A 19425-nucleotide genomic window follows, 5' to 3' on the forward strand; every position below is an offset into this window, starting at 1 on the left:
ATGTCTTCCAGGGGCTGTCCTGGGCGGTGTCCTTCTCCAGGGTCTATGTCCTGGGCTGTGTCCTTCTCCGGGGCTCTGTCCTGGGCGGTGTCCTTCTCCAGGGGCTCTGTCCTGGGCGGTGTCCTTCTCCAGGGTCTATGTCCTGGGCTGTGTCCTTCTCCAGGGCTCTGTCCTGGGCGGTGTCCTTCTCCAGGGGCTCTGTCCTGGGCAGTGTCCTTCTCCAGGGGCTCTGTCCTGGGCGGTGTCCTTCTCCAGGGGCTCTGTCCTGGGCTGTGTCCTTCTCCAGGGTCTATGTCCTCGGCTGTGTCCTTCTCTAGGGGCTCTGTCCTGGGCTGTATCCTTCTCCAGGGTCTATGTCCTGTGCTATGTCTTCCAGGGGCTGTCCTGGGCGGTGTCCTTCTCCAGGGTCTATGTCCTGGGCTGTGTCCTTCTCCAGGGGCTCTGTCCTGGGCGGTGTTCTTCTCCAGGGGCTCTGTCCTGGGCGGTGTCCTTCTCCAGGGTCTCTGTCCTGGGCTGTGTCCTTCTCCAGGGGCTCTGTCCTGGGCTGTGTCTTTCTCCAGGGTCTATGTCCTGGGCTGTGTCCTTCTCCAGGGCTCTGTCCTGGGCTGTGTCCTTCTCCAGGGCTCTGTCCTGGGCGGTGTCCTTCTCCAGGGTCTATGTCCTGGGCGGTGTCCTTCTCCAGGGTCTATGTCCTCGGCTGTGTCCTTCTCTAGGGGCTCTATCCTGGGCTGTATCCTTCTCCAGGGTCTATGTCCTGTGCTATGTCTTCCAGGGGCTGTCCTGGGCGGTGTCCTTCTCCAGGGCTCCGTCCTGGGCGGTGTCCTTCTCCAGGGGCTCTGTCCTGGGCTGTGTCCTTCTCCAGGGGCTCTGTCCTGGGCGGTGTCCTTCTCCAGGGTCTATGTCCTGGGCTGTGTCCTTCTCCAGGGGCTCTGTCCTGGGCGGTGTTCTTCTCCAGGGGCTCTGTCCTGGGCGGTGTCCTTCTCCAGGGTCTCTGTCCTGGGCTGTGTCCTTCTCCAGGGGCTCTGTCCTGGGCTGTGTCTTTCTCCAGGGTCTATGTCCTGGGCTGTGTCCTTCTCCAGGGCTCTGTCCTGGGCTGTGTCCTTCTCCAGGGCTCTGTCCTGGGCGGTGTCCTTCTCCAGGGTCTATGTCCTGGGCGGTGTCCTTCTCCAGGGTCTATGTCCTCGGCTGTGTCCTTCTCTAGGGGCTCTATCCTGGGCTGTATCCTTCTCCAGGGTCTATGTCCTGTGCTATGTCTTCCAGGGGCTGTCCTGGGCGGTGTCCTTCTCCAGGGCTCCGTCCTGGGCGGTGTCCTTCTCCAGGGGCTCTGTCCTGGGCGGTGTCCTTCTCCAGGGTCTATGTCCTCGGCTGTGTCCTTCTCTAGGGGCTCTGTCCTGGGCTGTATCCTTCTCCAGGGTCTATGTCCTGTGCTATGTCTTCCAGGGGCTGTCCTGGGCGGTGTCTTTCTCCAGGGTCTATGTCCTGGGCTGTGTCCTTCTCCAGGGCTCTGTCCTGGGCTGTGTCCTTCTCCAGGGGCTCTGTCCTGGGCGGTGTCCTTCTCCAGGGTCTATGTCCTGGGCTGTGTCCTTCTCCAGGGCTCTGTCCTGGGCGGTGTCCTTCTCCAGGGGCTCTGTCCTGGGCGGTGTCCTTCTCCAGGGGCTCTGTCCTGGGCTGTGTCTTTCTCCAGGGTCTATGTCCTGGGTTGTGTCCTTCTCCAGGGCTCTGTCCTGGGCTGTATCCAGGATGTGGGCTGTGGCCCAGCAGGAGAAAAATATGTTTTGCAGGGGCGCCTGGGTGGCTCAGTTGGTTGATCATCTGACTCTTGATTTCGACTCAGGTCATGATCCCAGGGTTGTAGGATTGAGCCCCACACTGGGCTCCATGCCAGGCGTGGAGCCTGTTTAAGATTCTCTCCCCGCCCCCCCCACCCCCCACCCCCCCACCTCTGCCCCTCTCACCAGCACTCTCTCTCAAATAAAATTAAAACAAAAAGTTTTGTAGTGGGGTCTGTTTTCTGAGAATGCAGAGCATCGTGACCTGGAGAAACCCAGTTAGGGCCAAGTGCAGACAACCGTCAGTTTTGTCTGTAAGCTTGACTGGGGAGGGGGCTTTGAATAGACCCCTTTCAGCTGAAAAGCTAAAGAATAAAATTCAACTGTAAATACAAAATAATAAAACCAACAAGACTGGTCAAAGTGAATGGGCTCCTCTTGGAGGAGGGGAGGGGCCCAGAGCCCGTCCGACCCGGCCCCCCCTGGTCTGGGCGCAGAGGACCCAGTGGTTACCTGACCCCCCTCAGCTGGGACAGGTGGTGGACAGGAGGCCCCTGTCCATGAGACGGTCTTGCTGGCCTCGGGGACCCCCTTCCACCCGCAGCAGACCTTGGGCTGCTGGGCTCTGCTTCTCCTGCACCGCACATCATCTGCGGCAGGGTGAGGCCAGCCTGGGGACAAGGATGTGGGGCGCGGAGTGCCGGGTCCCAGGGCACTCGCCCGTGTCCAGCTGTAGCTGACCCCTGTGTTCCCGAATCTGCCGGGCCGACGCACCCTCTACAAGACGCAGGCATTATGAATGCCACCTGGTGACCCCGCTCGACCCCGGTCTTGGCCACTTTCTAGAGGTTGCACCCGGCCTGAGGCCTCCCCTCCCCTCCCCTCAGCCTCGGCCTCAGGGAGCCCTGACAGCCCTGTGGCTGCCCCCCACACTCCCAGAGCCACTCCCCTGCCCGTGGCTCATCTGGGAGTCGTGTTCAGGGCTTCCTTCCCCTGCACATCCGGGAGTGGTCCTCAACACACGCAGGCACAGAGGCCCCCCCTCACCCTCCGAGAACCCCAAGCCTCAGGATGCTGCTCAGACTCCACCCCCGGAAGTGGCCAAGTCCCAGCCTCCCTGGACTCTAGGCCCGGCTCTAGCATTTAGCCCTTGTGTGACCCAATGCCCTGGGGCAGTTTCCTCATTCAAATGGCCCTGTGAGGCTGAGGTCAGCAGTCGACAGAATTTGATGGGGGCACGGGCTGGCCTCTGGGCGCCAAGCCGGGTGGTGGGGGTTGTCACCCTCTGGCCCCCACCTGAGGCCAACTCCACACCCAGGTCTGGACTCCTTGGCCCCATCCCAGGGGCCACAGCTCAAGAACCCTTTAAGAGCTTTTCCCAAAACTCGGCCCCCGAGAGGAATGTCCCCTCCCACCCCTGTCCACCTGGGTTCCAGAGACCTTCCTCAGCAAGCTCAGCTGACCATAGCCAGGCCAGGGAACAGGCCTCGCTCTCAGCCTGTCACCCTCACCAGTCTGCACACTCCTCGTGGAGTACAGCCATTCCCAGCTCAGGGCCCCTGCACGTACGCACGCTGTCTCCTGTGCATCTGCTGTGAACGGGCCACAACCAGCCCTCCCAGGACCCAGCATCCAGCCTCGGCATCCTCCCCCGGGGCCTGAGCCTGCCTCAGGCTCCTTCCTTGGCCCACCGTGTAGGCAGGAACACCCAGGCAAGAAGACACCGGCTGTGCCCCAGACATGGAGCAGCAGAGTGACAAGGCACAAGGGATGAGTTCAGAGGTGCCTCCACATTGGGCCCAAGAGGCAGGGCCCCGGCGAGGGCCTAAGAACACCGCCAGAAGCTCTGGCCCTGGCTGGGGCCGCCTCTGGCCAGAACCCAAGCCCTAGGCAGTGCTAGGAGAGGCTGGAGTGAGGGACAGGGGGGGTATTCTGCCACGCCCATCTGCCTCTGCCCTTCTGCAGGGTGGAGGTGCCCAGGGCCAGTAGGGAGGAGTTGCACATCCCGCAGGCTGGGGGCAGGGTGGAGGCCCCACGGGGAAGAGGGAAGGGGCAGAGTCTCTTATAGTCTGGGAGGAACTGCAAAGATAAAAATAAAATCACAAAATTGCCTCCTGAGGTCGCGGTTGGGGCCCAAAGAGGTCCGAGCCACGGGCAGGAGGGGTTGTGCACATGTGCAGCCCAGGCAGTGGCAGGGAGAGAAGGGAGCAGGGGCTGGGGGGGGGAGGGGGGGAGGGGCTCACGAGGGAACCCAAAGGCATCAGTGACACCTGGAGCGGAGGTCTCAACCACAGTCCCGCTGAGGTTTTACTCTCCAGCAGGGGCTGCCCCATGCGCTCATTTAACAGCTTTCCCGGCCCCTGCCCCTGCTGTCAGTACCCCACGCATTGGGACAACCAGGTGTGGCCAGGTGCCCTACCTCCAGGGGACCCCCCCAGCTGGCACCCACTGCAGGTGGAAGAGGTAGGAGCAGGTGCCCAGGGTGCCGGGGCCCTGCGGTGCTCTGCCAGCGGCCGCCTCCAGGAGCCTGGGTCTGTGGCTTCCTGCACGGGCCAGCCAGTCACACCTCCTGGAACCACTGCCCAGCCAAGCTCCTGACAGGGGCTTTGTCTCCAGATGGCAGATCAACTCAGTATCCCAGGGCCTCTCTCACCGGCCAGGGAGGAGTGGAGTAAACCGCAGGGCAGCCACCGCGACCGGGAGGCCCAAGATCCGTGAGCACAGCAGCTGCTTGGCAGCCATGGGCATGGGCCAAGGGCACCACTGGCAAGCAGAGGCCCTGCTGGGAGACTGGGCGGACTGGAGCCCAGACTTGGCACCAACAGGGCATGGTCCCCTCCACCCCAGAAGGCTCCACCGCTGGGTCCCGGCACCTCTGACTGCCCCCCACACCCCCAACATGGGGAAACCAAGACCCAGGAAGGATGCCTGTGATCCTAGCTGGGAGCCTTTCAGGGCCCCCCTGGGCCCTCTCAGGTGACTGGGCCGGGAGGGTGCTCTGGCTGCCCTGGTCTCAGCCCCAACCCCTGGGGGCTGCCAGGAGCCCGAATGCGGAAGCAGGCCTGTACCCTCAATTGTGTAAGGTCCCCTCCAGATCACGGCCAGCTTCACCCTTCTCATCGCCCACAATACACAGCAGTTCCGCGAGCCGTCTCCCCTGACGGACAGAGACCCAGACAGGCCCAGCTGTTACCTGGCTGGCTGGCTGGCACGCACGGGGCAGGGGCCCACCTGGCTCGCTGAGACAACGTGGGGCGAGAAACACAATATGGTCTGTTCCATCCCAGAGAAACTGCCGGGTAACCCACGCTCAAGCCCTCCCCGAGAGGTGTGTAATTTGCTGAGAACTCCAGCCCAGCCCCAGACACGTTTCTGGAACAAGGCAAGGAGTCCCTACAGCCCCAGTGAGAAGTGGTATCACCCTCCACGGGGTGGTGGGGATGGAGGGAGGACACCAGCCACCAGGGAGCGGGGCAGATGCTGAGAACCAGCCTCACCCGCATCCATGGCACTCCGGCCGGGCCCCCCTGCCTGCAAACCAGCCCTCGCCAAGCCTGGACGCAGGGGCCCACAGGCTGCTCCGGGTCCCCCCCGCCCCCACCCCCGCTATCGGAGATCATATGACCCTCCGCACCCAGGAGGAACCTGCAACCACTGGGGGCCACCGGCTCACGCTAAGGCTGTAGGGTCTCCACAGTTCCACGAACAGCACCCTGTCCTCAGTGAGCCCCAACCCTCGGCCTGCCAGAGCACCTGCCTCCAACCATCCTTTCTGCATCAGCCCCCACTGAGGGTCCCGTGAGGTGCAGAGCCACGGAGCCCAAAGGAGACGAGGGGTCCCCGGCCCTAGCTGAGCAGGACAGCTCGGAGAGCCACTTGAGGCCCAGGCCTGTGGGACCTGCAGGGGACCAAGCTCCATCTCTGGGGACACGGCCTGGCCCCCTCCCCCAGTCTTCCCAGTGAGGCTCTCCCTGCCCCGCCTTACAACCCAACCACACCCCACTCAGTCTGGACACTCCCCACCCCCCAGCATTGTCCCTTGGTACTCTTGCCATCAGTGTGTCCAGTAAGAGTCGGCCTCCCCCACTGAAATAGCCTTAAGGGCGGGGCTGGGCCTCTGCTTACAGCTGTTCTGGCAGCAACCGTTCCTAGGCAGGGGTGGCTGTCATTCCTGCAGGCTTGGCACCAGGAAGGGCCCTCGCCGGGAAGGAACCACCAGTCTGCACCCTGGGGCCCTTGTGCCTCCTAGAAAACCAGAGGCTGGCACCAGCATCGAACCTAAGACAGGTCACACTAGGCAGAAGAGGGTCCAGGGCAGTCGGGGACAGCTGCGTTCTCTGAACGTTTATTACAATGGGTCATCAGCGGTAACGGGTGGGGGGAGGAGCACTAGAGTCATTTGCCCTTCAGGTAGATCTTGGGGGTCTGCCAGCCTGCAGGGGCTTCCTTCAAGCCTGCCTTCAGCCAGATGCGCCTCAGGTCTCTCTCGAACTTGATCTGCAAAGGCACAGGGAGGGACCACTGACTGGTTTGTGGCACAGTCACGCATTCTCAGCCTCCTTGCCGGGCCCTAGGCTGAGAGGCCCACACTCACCTGCTTCCGTTTCAGGCGCCCTTCCCGGACCTTCCGCCGCAGGAACCGGGTCCTTTTGACCAGTTTGCGGTACTTGTGGTGATTCATCTTCCGCCGGCGGATCTTCAGTACGTTTTTGCACTGCATCCGGGGTGCATCCCAGGCCCCCACTTCCCCCTGCTCAGCCCGTTCCCCCACTTGGCTAGGTGGACACTCATAGAGTCGGGCTGGAGCCACGGTCGCTGGGCCTCCAGCAGCTAGTCTGGGTAGGAGGTAGTGGGCGGTCAGCCAGCTCTCCAGGGGACTGACGGACATCTTTCTGGGGACCAGCATCTCCTCAAGCTCCAGCTGGAGCCCCCTGCCAGGGATGGAGGGAACTCCACTTGGGCCCGTTGGCTGTGTGCTGTAGCAGGGCCGACAGGCACACCTGCCTCGCACCCCTGAGACGGGCCAGGGCCGACCGCAACCTGCAGGAAACAAGATGGCACAGTTACCACTCAAGCAGCCACACTAGACCTGAGCACGGCCAATCCCGCCTCACCGATTGGGCAGCAGAACTGTCATCACAGACTAGGATGGCCTAGTATGCCCAGTGGAACTCCTGCTGGCTGTGCTCAGGCCCAGACTTCCCCTTTTTTGTTACTTGGATGTTTACAAGGGAGTCTGTGTGGCCAGGCCCCGGCCTCAAGCTGGTGAGGCTCTGCAGGTGGGGCAGTTGGGACTACCTAGTCCCACATTCCTAATCCAGGTGTGTATCCTGCCCATCTGCCCTGCCCCCACGGGGCCGCTTACCTGCCCGAGGAACAGCCCTAAGCAGCTGAGAAGTCAGGCGCACCAGGAACATGGTCTGTGGGTGGTGGCGGCCCCAGGTGCTCAGGGTGGCTGGAATATAGGTAGGTGAGCGTGGAGGTCACGCGGGAGTGGCCGGGAGGCGCCGGCAGCGGCCCCGGTCAGACCAGGACTCCCGGCACCCTCATCACCCTCTCCCACGATGAGGATGCCACTTCAAACAGGGCTCACTCCCTCAAACAGCCAGCCTGGGGCACAAACCCCGCTCCGCAGCTGCGCGACTCTCGGCAGTCGCCGACTCTCCCCGAGCCTCCGCTTCACCCCAGGGACCCACCAAGGGGGCGGAGTCGACGCTCGGAGGCACGGAAGCCGCGCGTCCCAGGCCCCGAGGCGGCGGTCCCCGTCCGGCCCCAGCCTCACCCGACCGCGACCCCCCGCAGCCAAGGGCTCGCGCCGAGCCTCCCCACACCTAACCCGGGTGGACTGAAACTGACCACTCTGCCGCCGAGTTTGGGCACTTCCGGTCCGTCCCTAAACCGGCCCCCAGCCCCGCGTGCAGCCGCCAGGCCGTACCCACTCCCAGCGCCCCCTGGCGGCGTCACGGCGTCCCGCTCCGCGTCGGCCCAGGTCCGGCCGGGCCCAGAAGGCAGCGGTTTCCGGCCAGAGGAGCGGCCTGCCCCGCCCACAGCCCGCAGGCTCCGCCCCTCTCTAACGTTGGCGAAAAACCACATTTCCCACAATCCCAAGGGATGCCCTGTGCGCCGGCTTGGCCCGACCTCTCTTTAGTTCCGGATTTACTTCCGCTTTACTTCCGGATGAGCCGGCGGCCCGGCATCGAAGGCGGGCGGAAGTGGCATTGGCCCGGCGGCGGAAAGAATTCTCGGGACGACGGAAGTGACCCACTGGGGTTGTAAGCGAAGGGCCCCGGCCCCTCCTCCGTGGCCTGGGGAGTGGTCTCGCAGGGGGAGAGGGCGCCGTGCCGGGTGCTGGGGCAGAGCCTAGGCAGAGCCGGGGCGCCCGGTCCGCCAGGACTCCGGCGGGGCTGCGGTCCCAGCAGCCTCCTCTGCCCACGAAACTGGATCAGTGAAGGCGGCCGTGCCTCTAACGCGGTAGAGCACGACGCCTTTTGCTTAGGGGGATACGTATTTTTTTCTTTTTGAAAGCCGACTCCCCTCCTGTGCCGTGGGAAGAAAAATTAGAAACTTTAGTTCTTGCTGAAAACCGAAAGCGGCCTCCGTGGATTGGGTTCCGCCGCGCCTCGGGGTAGGGGGCTGCCGGGGTTCCGTTGTTCTCACTGAGGTTGGCAAGGATAGACAGGATCCCCAGAGTGAACCTTCAGGGGGCCAGGTAGGAGAGGGGCACGGGGAGGGGGGGGGGGGGGGGGGGAGGCCCTCGGAGTCCCTGGATCTGCTCCGAAGTTTGCCCCTGCAGAAGGAGCTCCCAGCGGGTCTCTGCAGGAAGCGGCCAGGCCGGGTCATCCCCCTGCCCCAACCTGGCGAAGCACTGAGTGGAGGAGAGGCCAGCGGATGGCAGAAACAGGCCCAGTTCCGTGACAGCGGCGGCCAGAGGTGTCACTCGGCTTCCCAAGTAGGAAGGTCTATTGACATGCCCCCACGCACCCGCAGTGTGCCTCACTCCAGCTGCACAGCCTCCTCAGGCATTCACGATTTGGTCATCAGGGCGAGCCTCCGGGACCCTAGGTGCTGACCCTGCCACCTCCACAGCTCCTGGACTTGCCTGACTTGCGGGCACCTTTCTCCAGGGCCAGTGACACTAGGATGGCCATGTCCAGTTGCCTCACACCCACCTGGAGGTCCTGGTTTGGGAAGATGCTGGGCCTAGGACAAGCCCCCAACAGCCCTCCCCATCCTTACAGCTCAGACAAGACTGGGAAACAACCCCAGGACCTTCCCTGCTCACCAAACCCCTGTTCTGCGGGACACCCCCCAGGTCTGATGCTCCAAGTGCCTGCCTGGTTGCCACCAGCCTGACGCACACAAGCTGACCCTCCAGAGCAAGAGGACTCCAGAAGCATTTTGTTCTTTTCCAACCTTCCCTTTTTGGCCCCCAAGGAAGCGGCCTTTGCCAGAGCAGAGATGGCTCAGGTTCATGACCAGCCTTCCAGGGAAGACCAGCTGCACAGGAGCTCAACACGAAATGCAACACCGGAATGAGATCAGAGCCGGCAGCACAGACACACCACAAGGACGGTGCTGCAGGCTGTGCACGCGGACAAGCAAGCAGAATGACAAACTACACGTTCTTCAGCGTCCAAATGTCCTGAGTAGAGAGAATTGTTTATTTAACCACGTAAAATGCATATATAGGAAACTTCTCTATTTAGGAGCTGGTGGCCTGCACTCAGCATCGCACAGATAAAAATATACGACTTTCAACACAGATCTAAATACCTTCACATTTTAAAAATCCGAATTCTCTACACAAGTTTTAAGCTGACGGAATTCAAGTTCTGAGTTTTCATATATAGCTTTAACTTGTATTAAACACATGTTTATTTACAAGGTGGATAGAGAATAAGGGGCTATTAAGGCCATTTTCTCATTGTGAAACGCTGCAAAATATGTACATAAGTACAACCTAATATAGGCAAAGATTCTAATAGTCATTTTCTTGGTTTAACGTAATTCAGTATCGGTACGGGAGTAAAGACACAGCCTGTCGTTAGCACCAAGCCACACCACCAGGACGTCCACATCCAGCGGCCACGGGGCTGCTGCTGAGGTGGGCCCTGTGCCGGCACAGCTGTGCGCCGTGCCCAGGCCGGCCTAAAGGGCACCTCGCCGGCCTCTGGATTCCATCTCCAAACTCCTCACAAGGTCCAGAGTCAACAGCCGCTTCCAAAAAGAGTCTCACCACAGGGCCAGTCACACCGGGGTGTGCACACCAAGGGTCAAAGGGCAGCGCTCTGGGAGCCCCACGCCTCACCTCCGATGCCTGCTGTGCCCAGGGTGATCCCGCTCGTAGCGATGGCCTGTTCGCTCGTAAGACCGAGAACGCTCCCTTCGCTGATCTCTATAGTAATGACTTTTCTTCTTGTATTTCCCAGAATTATCTGCCCGCTCCCGCGAGCGGCTTCGAGAGCGAGAGGAGCTCCGGCTCCGGGACTTGTGTGGCTTCTGGGCGGGGTACTTGCAGTCCTTAGACTTCCGATAGCTCCTTACCTTGGAGCCTTTGTAGGGAGCACCTCTGTGCGCCTGTCTTGGTGGGGAGTCACTCCTGCTCCGTGAGCGGCTCTGCGACTTGGACCCGCCAGACGTGGAGCCACTGTCACTTTTCCTGTTAGGAAGGACACCACCACCGAGCAAATGACCACTTGCCCCAACCACCTCAGGGTCAGGAGTGACTTTCCCGAGGGGCAGCCACACCCCCTCTAGCCACCCCGGGGGGAAAACACCCCCCTTGCCAGGTGCAGGTCCCGGATGGGCCCTGCGCAGCACATACCTCCTCTTAGGAGAAGCAGATCGTGACGGGGACCTCGAGTAGCTCTGCTCACGACTCCCGCTCCGGCTTCGGCTCCCTCGCCCCTTTGGCAAGCTGAGGACACAGGGAGAGCAGTTACAGACCTGAAGTCCTTCCGGCCGACCCCAACAGCCTGCTGGGTACTCACCCGTTCACCGGGCTGTCAGCCTTGGCTTTCTTCATGCCCTCCATCTTCCTCTTGGCGTTCTTCACAGACAGGGGGGAAGGCTTGTTTCCTTTACCTTCTTTGGGGGATTCTGCTAGAAAGAATCAAGAAGTTTCTTATCAGAGAGGGGCACCTGGGGAGCTCGATCGGTTAAGCGTCAGACTTCAGCTCAGGTCATGATCTCGTGCTTCAGGAGTTCCAGCCCAGCGTCGGGCTCTGTGACGTCAGCTTGGAGCCTGGATCCTGCTTCGGATTCTGTGTCTCCCTCTCTCTCTGCCCCTCCCCCACTCGCACTCTTTCTCTCTCAAAAATAAACATAAAAAAAAATTTTAAGGGGCACCCGGGTGCCTCAGTCAGTTAAGAGTCCGACTGGCTCAGGTCATGATCTCACACGTCATGAGTTCGAGCCCCACGTCAGCCTCTGTACTGACAGCTCGGAGCCTGGAGCCTGGAGCCTGCTTCGGGTCCTCCGTCCCCGTCTCACTGCCCCTCCCCCACGCTTGTGTGTCTCTGTGCCCCTCTCTCAAAAAATAAAAACAAAGTTTCTTATCAGAAAACCGTTCTTTTTTTTTTTTTTTAATTTTTTTTTTTTTCAACGTTTATTTATTTTTGGGACAGAGAGAGACAGAGCATGAACGGGGGAGGGGCAGAGAGAGAGGGAGACACAGAATCAGAAACAGGCTCCAGGCTCTGAGCCATCAGCCCATCAGCCCAGAGCCTGACGCGGGGCTCGAACTCCCGGACTGCGAGATCGTGACCTGGCTGAAGTCGGACGCTTAACCGACTGCGCCACCCAGGCGCCCCTCAGAAAACCGTTCTAACAAGCAGCACACTAGCAGAGCAAGACAACACCACTTCTGTGGGACTTGTGGAGACTCCCCGTTCCCGGCCTGGGACTCAGAACCTAAACACGCACCTGAAAGATACAGAAAGGCCACCTGTCTCACTTGACTTCCCTCAGGGACTAGGGACGTGCAGCATGCTTAACTCTAGGCCCCGACAACAGAATCTGCTGCTCCAGATTTATGCTGTTTTCATCAAGACAGTAGCTAACTAGATGGGCTGGATAAACAAATGCGTTTTGGAAAGCCTGCCCACGTCTCTTGCTAATAAAAACGTAAGGAAGAAAGGCGCCTGGCTGGCTTAGTTGGTGGAACGTGCAGCTCTTGATCTCGGGGTTTTAATTTCAAATTCCACGTCGGGTGTAGAGATTACTTCAAAATAAAATCTTAGGGGCACCCGGATGCCTCAGCTGGTTAAGCATCTGACTCTTGATTTTGGCTCAGATTATGATCTCAGTTTGTGAGTCTGAGCCCCACATCGGACTCTGCACTGACAGCCCAGTCTGCTTGGGATTCTCTCTGCCTCTCCCCAGCTCACACACACGAACTCTCAAAATGTATCCATAAGCATTTAAAAATCAATTAGGGGTGCCTGAATGGCTCAGTTGGTTGAGCGTCCAGCTTCGGCTCAGGTCATGAGTTTGAGCCCCACATCGGGCTCTGTGCTGACAGCTCGGAGTCTGGAGCCTGCTTTGGATGCTATGTCTCCCTCTCTCTCTGCCCCTTCCCTGCTCACGCTCTCTCTCACTCTCAAAAAATAATACACATTTTAAAAAATACTAAAAATAAAAAGTAAACATTAAAAAATTACTTTTAATAAAACAAATTAAATCTTAAAAAGAAAACATACAAGCAACGAAAACTCCTTTAGGAGCACCCCTCTCATTTCAAAGATCACCAAACATCTGCTGGGGACCCTGGTGCCTACAGACTGCTCAGGCCAGCGGCAGACACAGTTCGAAGAAATCTGGAGGAAAGGAGGGCCACACACCCCAACACTCACCCAGCTTGGGGGCAGGTGAGAACCCTGAAGTGCTGTCCAGGACCTGGGTGCCAGCAGGCAGCAAGCCCTTGGCCTGTGCCTTGGCCTCTTCGATGGCGTGCCTTCTCTTCTCCACTTCGCTTTCAAGGTGTGTCAGATCAACCTATGAGAGTCAAACTCCATTTACTCAGAACCAGATACCTCTAGTCAAACACAAATGTGTATGTTACATGGAAAAATATAGAACCTTTTTCCGGGTATAAAGCTGCAGGATTTTTAAGCAGATTTCTTGAATTTCTTCTTCAGTTGCTCCAAACAAAAGAAACCAATGGGGACGATTGGGCAAAGGGATCTGTAAACACAAATAGCATCACGGTCAATACTTTTCTTCATGGCCAATCAGATTCTTAGGGCAAGAAAATACAAGCCTGCTGGTCACTGAGACATGCTTTCTATTGCCACCGATGAGCATAATCTGAAGGACGCTACACAGAAGTTTACTGGAGACTGGAGAAAGAATCACACGGGGATCCCCTGCGGTGGCACAACACTGACCTCCAGTGTCCGGGCAGCAAGATAAATGCAGGCGCAGGCGATGCTCTCAGGCTGGAACCTCACGAAGACGTCTGTGCGAAGGCTGTCGTTCATGTAATTCCTGAAAACCAAAGGCAGGAGGAACTGCAACGCCCCGGGCACCCCCAGGATACCCGTGTGCGCCGTCTACACAAGATCACTACTCTACGCAGTCTACTCCTAGGCTTAGAGCTACACAGTCCTGTGAGGCTCAGGATTCCTGGAGAGACATTCTAGCTGGGTTTTGTGAGTACAGGATAGGAAAACAGGGAAATTACTGGAAAAAAATCTAAAAAGCTGGCTGAATGTCAGACAACACGTGTTGCTATGAAAGAGAACCGACTTTAACTTTACTTTTCCCTCAACTTCTGGCTGCTCTCGTGCAAAGCACAATGCCTCAGAGAAAAAAGGTCTACCGTAGTGGTTGAAATGTACTTGATGAAAGGAATCTAAATGCTCAAAATCCATAGTGCAGAGAAACATGCAAACTCAAATGAATGGGCTGAGCAGGCAGCCTGCGAGGGCTCTTCGGAGACAAGCCGTCCTCTCGTGTCCCTTTTCCTTGAAGAGGCGCTCAGGGTCTGGCCCTTCTCGTTCCGTGACGGAGTCCACTTGGAAGGGGAAAACACCCTTGGGTGCATGGGAACATCATGCAGAGGAAGACTCAATGCCCAAAGGGAAGTCCTCTTCTCAGGCTTATCAAAGAACCGTTTCCAAATTGTCCCATTTCAATAAGGAGTCTTAAAATGAACATTCATAAAATCAGACAAAAGCAACAAAACACTACAAGTTTCATCATAATCAATACATTTAAAAAACACTGTACTTTAGGAGATATAAAAATACAAAACATTTGCATTTTTAATAAGCTTAAGGGTTTTAAAATTGGCTACATTTCAACATTTTCTTTTAGATCTGTTTCTCTAAAATAGACCAAAATCAGATCTCATATTAATTTCATCAATACTGCAAAAACAACAGATGAATTCCAAGAGAAGTCAGTCAACTAGATCATACATTTACTGCTCCTAACGTATCCCACTACAGCGAGCCTTAAGATCAGGCCACACCCACAGGGGAGCCAAGTCGGGCTGCCGGATTTGACTGATACCCCCACCCCCCCCCACCCCCCAATATCTCTGCCCTAAACCCTGGCGAAGGGGACACACAGACCCGCTCCCGATTTCTCAGTGATACAGTCAACAAACGCCAGCTAGTGGCCCCTGGCTCTGGAAGCCCTTGCTCCAGGCACCAAGAGGTAATGGAGGAAAAACCCATGTGATGGCACCAAGGCCGTAGGTCTCAGAGCAATTCAACTGAACAGTTCGAACACTTCATCAACATAACCGTCAGTAACTTTTTTGGTTCTAATAAATGTTCAGTACTCAAACAGTGAGAACATTAATCTATTAACTTTTAAATCCTAAAAACAAAACAAATGAAATCCCTGAGACGTATATTTAACTTATTGTACATCTAAGTTACAATATAAAAAGTGTCCATGAAATAATGTAAAGATGCACACCTTTTACTAAAACGTGTCAATACTCAGCTGCTGAAAAGAGCAACTTTGGGACTTCCAGGAATAATGACATAATCCCACTCTGAAGTCTGAATTCCCATCAGCCAATTCTTACGGCTTTCCGTAGAAAAAATTTTTAAGAGAAAGGTACTGCATCTTTATTGCACAAGTACAGCAGTTTTAAAGGGACAAAATTCAAGTCAAGACAGTTAACTCTAATCGATACAATTACCAAAGCACGACAGAGGATTACAAGAAGCACAACCGGCAGAGAACCACAGCAGCAGTCGGCCAGCACTATACTATCGAGAGCATACCACCGTCTAGAGCCGGCCTTCGGCGGAGAGCCTGCACTGGACTGGCTGAGGACGGCCGCTGTCCCTGCACCAAAGCGCTTGGACAGTAGAGGAGAAGTCTTAGTCACTTACCCTCAGAGGCTACCCTTTGATTGAAAGAGTACAGAAAAGAAAAGTCAAAATGGGTTCTCTATTAGAGATGGCATAGCACCAGACAATTCAGGCAGCAAAAATATGACCCTTACAGACTTAACTCGGTGGAAAAAATTCACAAAGCACCCAGCACTGACTGTTACTTTGGGCTTCATTTCTAGCACATATGCATCGTTAAAACCGGTCCCCCGAAAAACTTTATCCTAACCCTCTTTCTCCCCGTAAGATCCTCTCTAACGAGAGGCAGTTGGAAACAATTTCACAGGAGATATAGGACCACTACATCGACGTTGGCACCGACGTGGGAAAGATCATGACGTGCCAAGTCAACTGCCCCCAAAGGGAAGCCCAGTAAGTGCTGTCCCGGAGGGTCGGGGGAGGGTATGGGCCACCTTACCGTTACACCAGTGCCTGATATATTGGGGAGGCTGACTGGAATTTACACAGCAGGAACACTGGGCACTCAGACAACTCCAGCCCACAATCAAGTCATGGGACCGACTACCCACTGCCCAAGTGCCTCAAATCAACATATTCCTGCACTGCCCTTGCTGGTCTCATAAAACAAGGAAAGTAAACTCACCATGAGGTCTGGACCAGGTGCTGGTTACGCTCACACTCTAACACCTGAAGGTACATAACGATTATCTGGAAGATACAGGTCAGGCAGTTATTACCAAGAACGCTGAGAAGCCAGAATCCAGATCTTGAGAGCGTCCATGCAGCAAACATGAGCCTCATGCTAGATCCCAGGGGTGGCTCCTGGTCAAATGCCCGGTGCACAGTTTGGCTGGAGGGGAGTTTTTGCTGACAGGCCCCGCTACCTGCTGTCGAACCCAGGCAGCACAAAAGCACGTGAGGACCAGGCTGCTCCCACAGCAGAGGCGGCCTCATTTTTCATGGCCATCACAAGGCTGATTCTCATTCTCATCTTCGACATAGTTTCCACCAGTGAGATCAGCTTGTCCTAAACATCTCTGCACCCTAGTCACCAACTTACACAAGACACGGTGTGAAAAAAAAGTTCTAAAAACTACGGTAACTTATCAAGAATTTGAATGAATGCCAGAAAGTCAAACAAGCAAGAGAGAGAAGATACGAAGACATGCACCAAAAAAAAAAAAAGGGAATAAAAGCAAAGATGCAAATCGCAGTCTTTTTTTTTTTTTTTTTTTTTTAAATTTTGTGTGTGTGTCACATAAAAGTTCCCCTGGTGCCGTATGGCAGCCACGCCCCTTGGCGGACATGCGCCACAGTGTTGCTTTAGCTCATTTCCAAACAGAGGGTTCAGAATCCTTCCAATGCCCCCAAAAGAGGAAATAAGGCTATCACTAAAGCAACTTTAGAAAATTAGTTGTTGGGAAAGAAAAACATAAACTGACAGATTCCATTTTTACAAGTTCATCGCTCTCTGTGAAAACTCAAACTTAACGCCATTTCCAAAACTCTCAAACACGTACCACTAACATTAACGGTATGAGAAGACTAACAAGTAACCGTTCTGACGTTTTAGATAGAAACCGGAAAACCACATCAGGGATACATTTAGTCCTCTTCAGAGTTTTCGACCTTGGTGAAAACGGAGCAGTGGCTCAGGTGGGCTCACGTGGCAGCAGGGCCACATACCCACCTTGTGAGGGTGCTTCACGTGGACACAGAAACCCAGCTCTTTGAGAACTCGTCTTTCTGCCTTTATAATCTGATTCTTTAAGTTAACGTAATCTTGGTCCAACAGCAGAGGCACAGGCTTCCTACACAGACAAAGCACATGTCCACGTAAGGGTCAAAGAGAACCGTCCCTCGAACCCCGACGACCGCCAACCGGTGAAAGTCTACTACACACGCCACACCATACACGTGGCCTAGGAAGCTCGCTTCGTCTCCTTTAACACAAGCAGAGGGTCTTCCACAAACCCCGGCGCTGAACGTACTCTTTTCCTTACACGACCAGCCCAAGACGCACCACGAGCACTGAGCGGAAGATTTCGAGACCTCGTCACACAAGTACGTCACCCGGCTCAGGACGCAAGTGTCGTGCGTCGTAGACGAAATGGAAAACCGACAACCACAGACGCAGACCGTTTAAACAGCCAGCGGCTGCGCTTTCCAAAGGACTTGCGTCAGCCCGAAGAGCAGTCTGGGTCGTCCGGGCGGTGGTGCTCAACCGGGGGGCAATTCTGCCATCCCGGGGCCAGGTCAGGGGACCCGGTTTGGCCGTCACGACTGAGAGAGAGGTCGGGGATGCTGCTAAACACCCTGCCACGCACAGGACGGTCCTCGCGACAAAGCACCATCCGGCCCGTGAGGGCAGCAGTGCGGAGACGGAGAACTCGGCTCCAGAGCGTTAGAGAGACTGGCGTGGGCACACCGGGAGGCCAGGGTCCCGCAACCGTAGCCACAGCGCCCTGCCCTTCTTGCCGCGGCTCCTTCGCTCATAAACAGCACCTGGGGCGGACCTCCTGGGCCGCAGGCCCTGTCCCGGGCGCAGCTTAGCACCCCACACCCAGACACCTTCGCGCAGCCTAACGGTGAACACGAGCAGACCAGCGCTTACTTCTTCTCTCTCAGGTGTCGAAGGCGATGAAACACGTTGATGACGTCCCGTATCCGTCTCGGAGCCTCTTCTATCTTGGAGGCCAGGTGAACACAAGCCATCGACACGTGCTGGAAGGTGAGCATCGCACACACAGGTGGGTTCCTTCCACCGAGACTCTCCGCCGCCTCAACAGCGCCGCAAGGGCCGCTTCCAAGAGGCCACTCGAGTCCCGGGGGCTCCCCCACCCCTCAAGTACAGCACCCCGGCCAGAAGGCAGGTTCTCGCTCCTCTGAGCAACCCGCCAACAGCAGCCCAGGTTTTCCCTCGGCGGGAAAGACACGGGGGAGCGCGCTTACCTCCATGGAATGCTTCACAAAGGACTTGGTATAAAAAAATCGCTGGAACAACACCTGCCCTGTAGCCATAGCCACCTGGAAAAGAGAAGAGTTCCCCTCACTTCTAAAGCCACGACCCAAGGCTTTCGCAGCGCAGTCCCCTGGTTTCGGGCGACGGACACAGGAGCAGGCACTAAGCCGTGTCCCCAGTCCGCACAGGCTCTTCGCGCCCTGCTGCCTCGCCTCCCTCATCGCCCCTGACGGACGGCAGCGCTGAGACGCGGGGCCGGGAGCGGCGCGGAGCCCGGGGCCCCTGCGGGGACGAGGGGGGGTCGGGGGTCGGCGCCAGGCCCGGCTCCGCCGCCAACAAAGGGCCCGGCGGCCTCCCCCGGAGCCGGCGCGGCGGTTACCTCGGCCTGAGGCTCGCGGCCGCGCCCTCACCTGCGGCAAGCGGAGCAGGATGCCGGCCGCCTGGATGAGCTCGCAGCCCACCACGCGGAGGTCGGTCTCTGTGTCGGTGTCGAGGCCACTCGACATGGACGGCGTGAAGCGGAGCTTGTCGTCAGGCAGGAGGCAGTTCTCCAAGGTGATGAGCACCCCGGAGTATAGCCGGTCCCCGATCAACATCCCCTGCGACCCGGGGGCTGCGTTCCCCGACCCCGGGGCGCAGACCGCTGCCGCGGTGGCAGCCGGCCCCGGAGTCCCAGCCGCGACCGTCGCCGCCGCCGCCGCCGCCGCCGCCGCCGCCATTTTGTGCCGCTGACTCCCCTTCGGGCTCCTTCCCGGCAGGGCGGCTCCTCGCGACGATCCACAGCCACGACTGCCCCGCCCCCTCCGCGTGCCATTGGTTCGTTCTGCGGGCGGCCCGGCGCCGCCTTGCCGCGATTGGCTGGGCAGTCTACCCGTCAGCGTCGCGACAGACGGCGACGCCGGAACCCCGCGAGGGCGGGGGCGGGCTCGTTACCCAGGGGACCCCGCGGCGCCCGGATGAGACCAGGGTCTGCGGCCCGACCCGGAAGCAGTACTGGCGGTGCCCTGCCCGGTGAGTCCGAACCTTCGGCACAAAGCCTTGGCAGCTCGTGGAGCTCCCGCTGCAGCCCCAGGGCTTCTTGGGGGGGCGGGGTCCGGCCTACCCTGAGAGATTCTGCGCGCGGTAGGCCGACCCCGCTCCGGACCGGCGGGGCGCGGCACCTTTGCGTGAGGGCGCGTGCGGGGGCGTGGCGGCTTTTTTTCCGCCGGGATTGCGTCCCGAGAGCCGGGCTGCCCGGGGCGTGGAGCAGGGCCCGCGGAGGCCTCCGGTGGCCGGTCGACAGGATGAAAAGATCGGTGCGCGTGCTGGTGAGTTGTCTCCAGCCCGCGCCCGCAGCCATGGGGTGCGGTTTGCCGGAGTTGATACGTGACAGCTGGCG

At 57.9% G+C, this 19425-nt stretch overlaps 2 protein-coding genes across 9 annotated transcripts; both read right to left on the reverse strand.

Annotated features, from left to right (window-relative positions):
- Positions 1-6098: 6098 nt before the first annotated feature.
- AURKAIP1 (aurora kinase A interacting protein 1) lies at positions 6099-7800 on the reverse strand. 4 transcript variants are annotated; one of them, XM_045475258.1, is made up of 4 exons: positions 7705-7800; positions 7135-7224; positions 6364-6809; positions 6099-6266 (listed from the first exon to the last, which is right to left on the reverse strand). In XM_045475258.1, the coding sequence occupies exons 2-4, from the start codon at positions 7184-7186 to the stop codon at positions 6165-6167; spliced, it is 600 nt and encodes a 199-aa protein (XP_045331214.1). In that variant the 5' UTR covers positions 7187-7224; positions 7705-7800; the 3' UTR covers positions 6099-6164. The 4 variants fall into 4 exon arrangements, with proteins under 4 accessions (XP_045331214.1, XP_045331211.1, XP_045331213.1 ...); XM_045475255.1 differs by having other exon boundaries at positions 7626-7748; XM_045475257.1 differs by lacking the exon at positions 7705-7800 and adding an exon at positions 7466-7626.
- A 1609-nt stretch (positions 7801-9409) lies between these two features.
- On the reverse strand, positions 9410-18823 carry CCNL2 (cyclin L2). Of its 5 annotated transcripts, none has more exons than XM_045475251.1 (11): positions 18458-18823; positions 18038-18112; positions 17700-17809; positions 16776-16896; positions 15729-15793; positions 13157-13256; positions 12849-12953; positions 12623-12764; positions 10760-10868; positions 10594-10686; positions 9410-10428 (listed from the first exon to the last, which is right to left on the reverse strand). In XM_045475251.1, exons 1-11 carry the CDS (start codon positions 18764-18766, stop codon positions 10074-10076), a joined length of 1584 nt encoding a protein of 527 aa, XP_045331207.1. In that variant the 5' UTR covers positions 18767-18823; the 3' UTR covers positions 9410-10073. The 5 variants fall into 5 exon arrangements, with proteins under 5 accessions (XP_045331207.1, XP_045331206.1, XP_045331209.1 ...); XM_045475250.1 differs by having other exon boundaries at positions 10760-10871; positions 18458-18821; XM_045475253.1 differs by lacking the exons at positions 15729-15793; positions 16776-16896; positions 17700-17809; positions 18038-18112; positions 18458-18823 and adding exons at positions 13664-13914; positions 15014-15719 and having other exon boundaries at positions 10760-10871.
- Positions 18824-19425: the final 602 nt, after the last annotated feature.

The sequence above is a fragment of the Leopardus geoffroyi genome, chromosome C1, assembly GCF_018350155.1.
Source record: "Leopardus geoffroyi isolate Oge1 chromosome C1, O.geoffroyi_Oge1_pat1.0, whole genome shotgun sequence".
NCBI classification, from domain to species: Eukaryota; Metazoa; Chordata; class Mammalia; order Carnivora; family Felidae; genus Leopardus; species Leopardus geoffroyi.

What these genes read in the sequence shown, in the direction of transcription:
- CCNL2 (XM_045475250.1), bottom strand. Translation starts at nt 18,766, where the DNA reads ATGGCGGCGGCGGCGGCGGCGGCGGCGGCGGCGACGGTCGCGGCTGGG. An exon ending in TCCTGCTCCGCTTGCCGCAG is followed by an intron (nt 18,113 to 18,457) that starts GTGAGGGCGCGG and finishes TCTCTTTTCCAG; the next exon opens with GTGGCTATGGCTACAGGGCA. An exon ending in AGCTTTATACCCGGAAAAAG is followed by an intron (nt 12,765 to 12,848) that starts GTTCTATATTTT and finishes TGACTCTCATAG; the next exon opens with GTTGATCTGACACACCTTGA.
- AURKAIP1 (XM_045475258.1), bottom strand. Translation starts at nt 7,186, where the DNA reads ATGTTCCTGGTGCGCCTGACTTCTCAGCTGCTTAGGGCTGTTCCTCGG. An exon ending in TAGGGCTGTTCCTCGGGCAG is followed by an intron (nt 6,810 to 7,134) that starts GTAAGCGGCCCC and finishes TGTTTCCTGCAG; the next exon opens with GTTGCGGTCGGCCCTGGCCC. An exon ending in GGCGCCTGAAACGGAAGCAG is followed by an intron (nt 6,267 to 6,363) that starts GTGAGTGTGGGC and finishes GTGCCTTTGCAG; the next exon opens with ATCAAGTTCGAGAGAGACCT.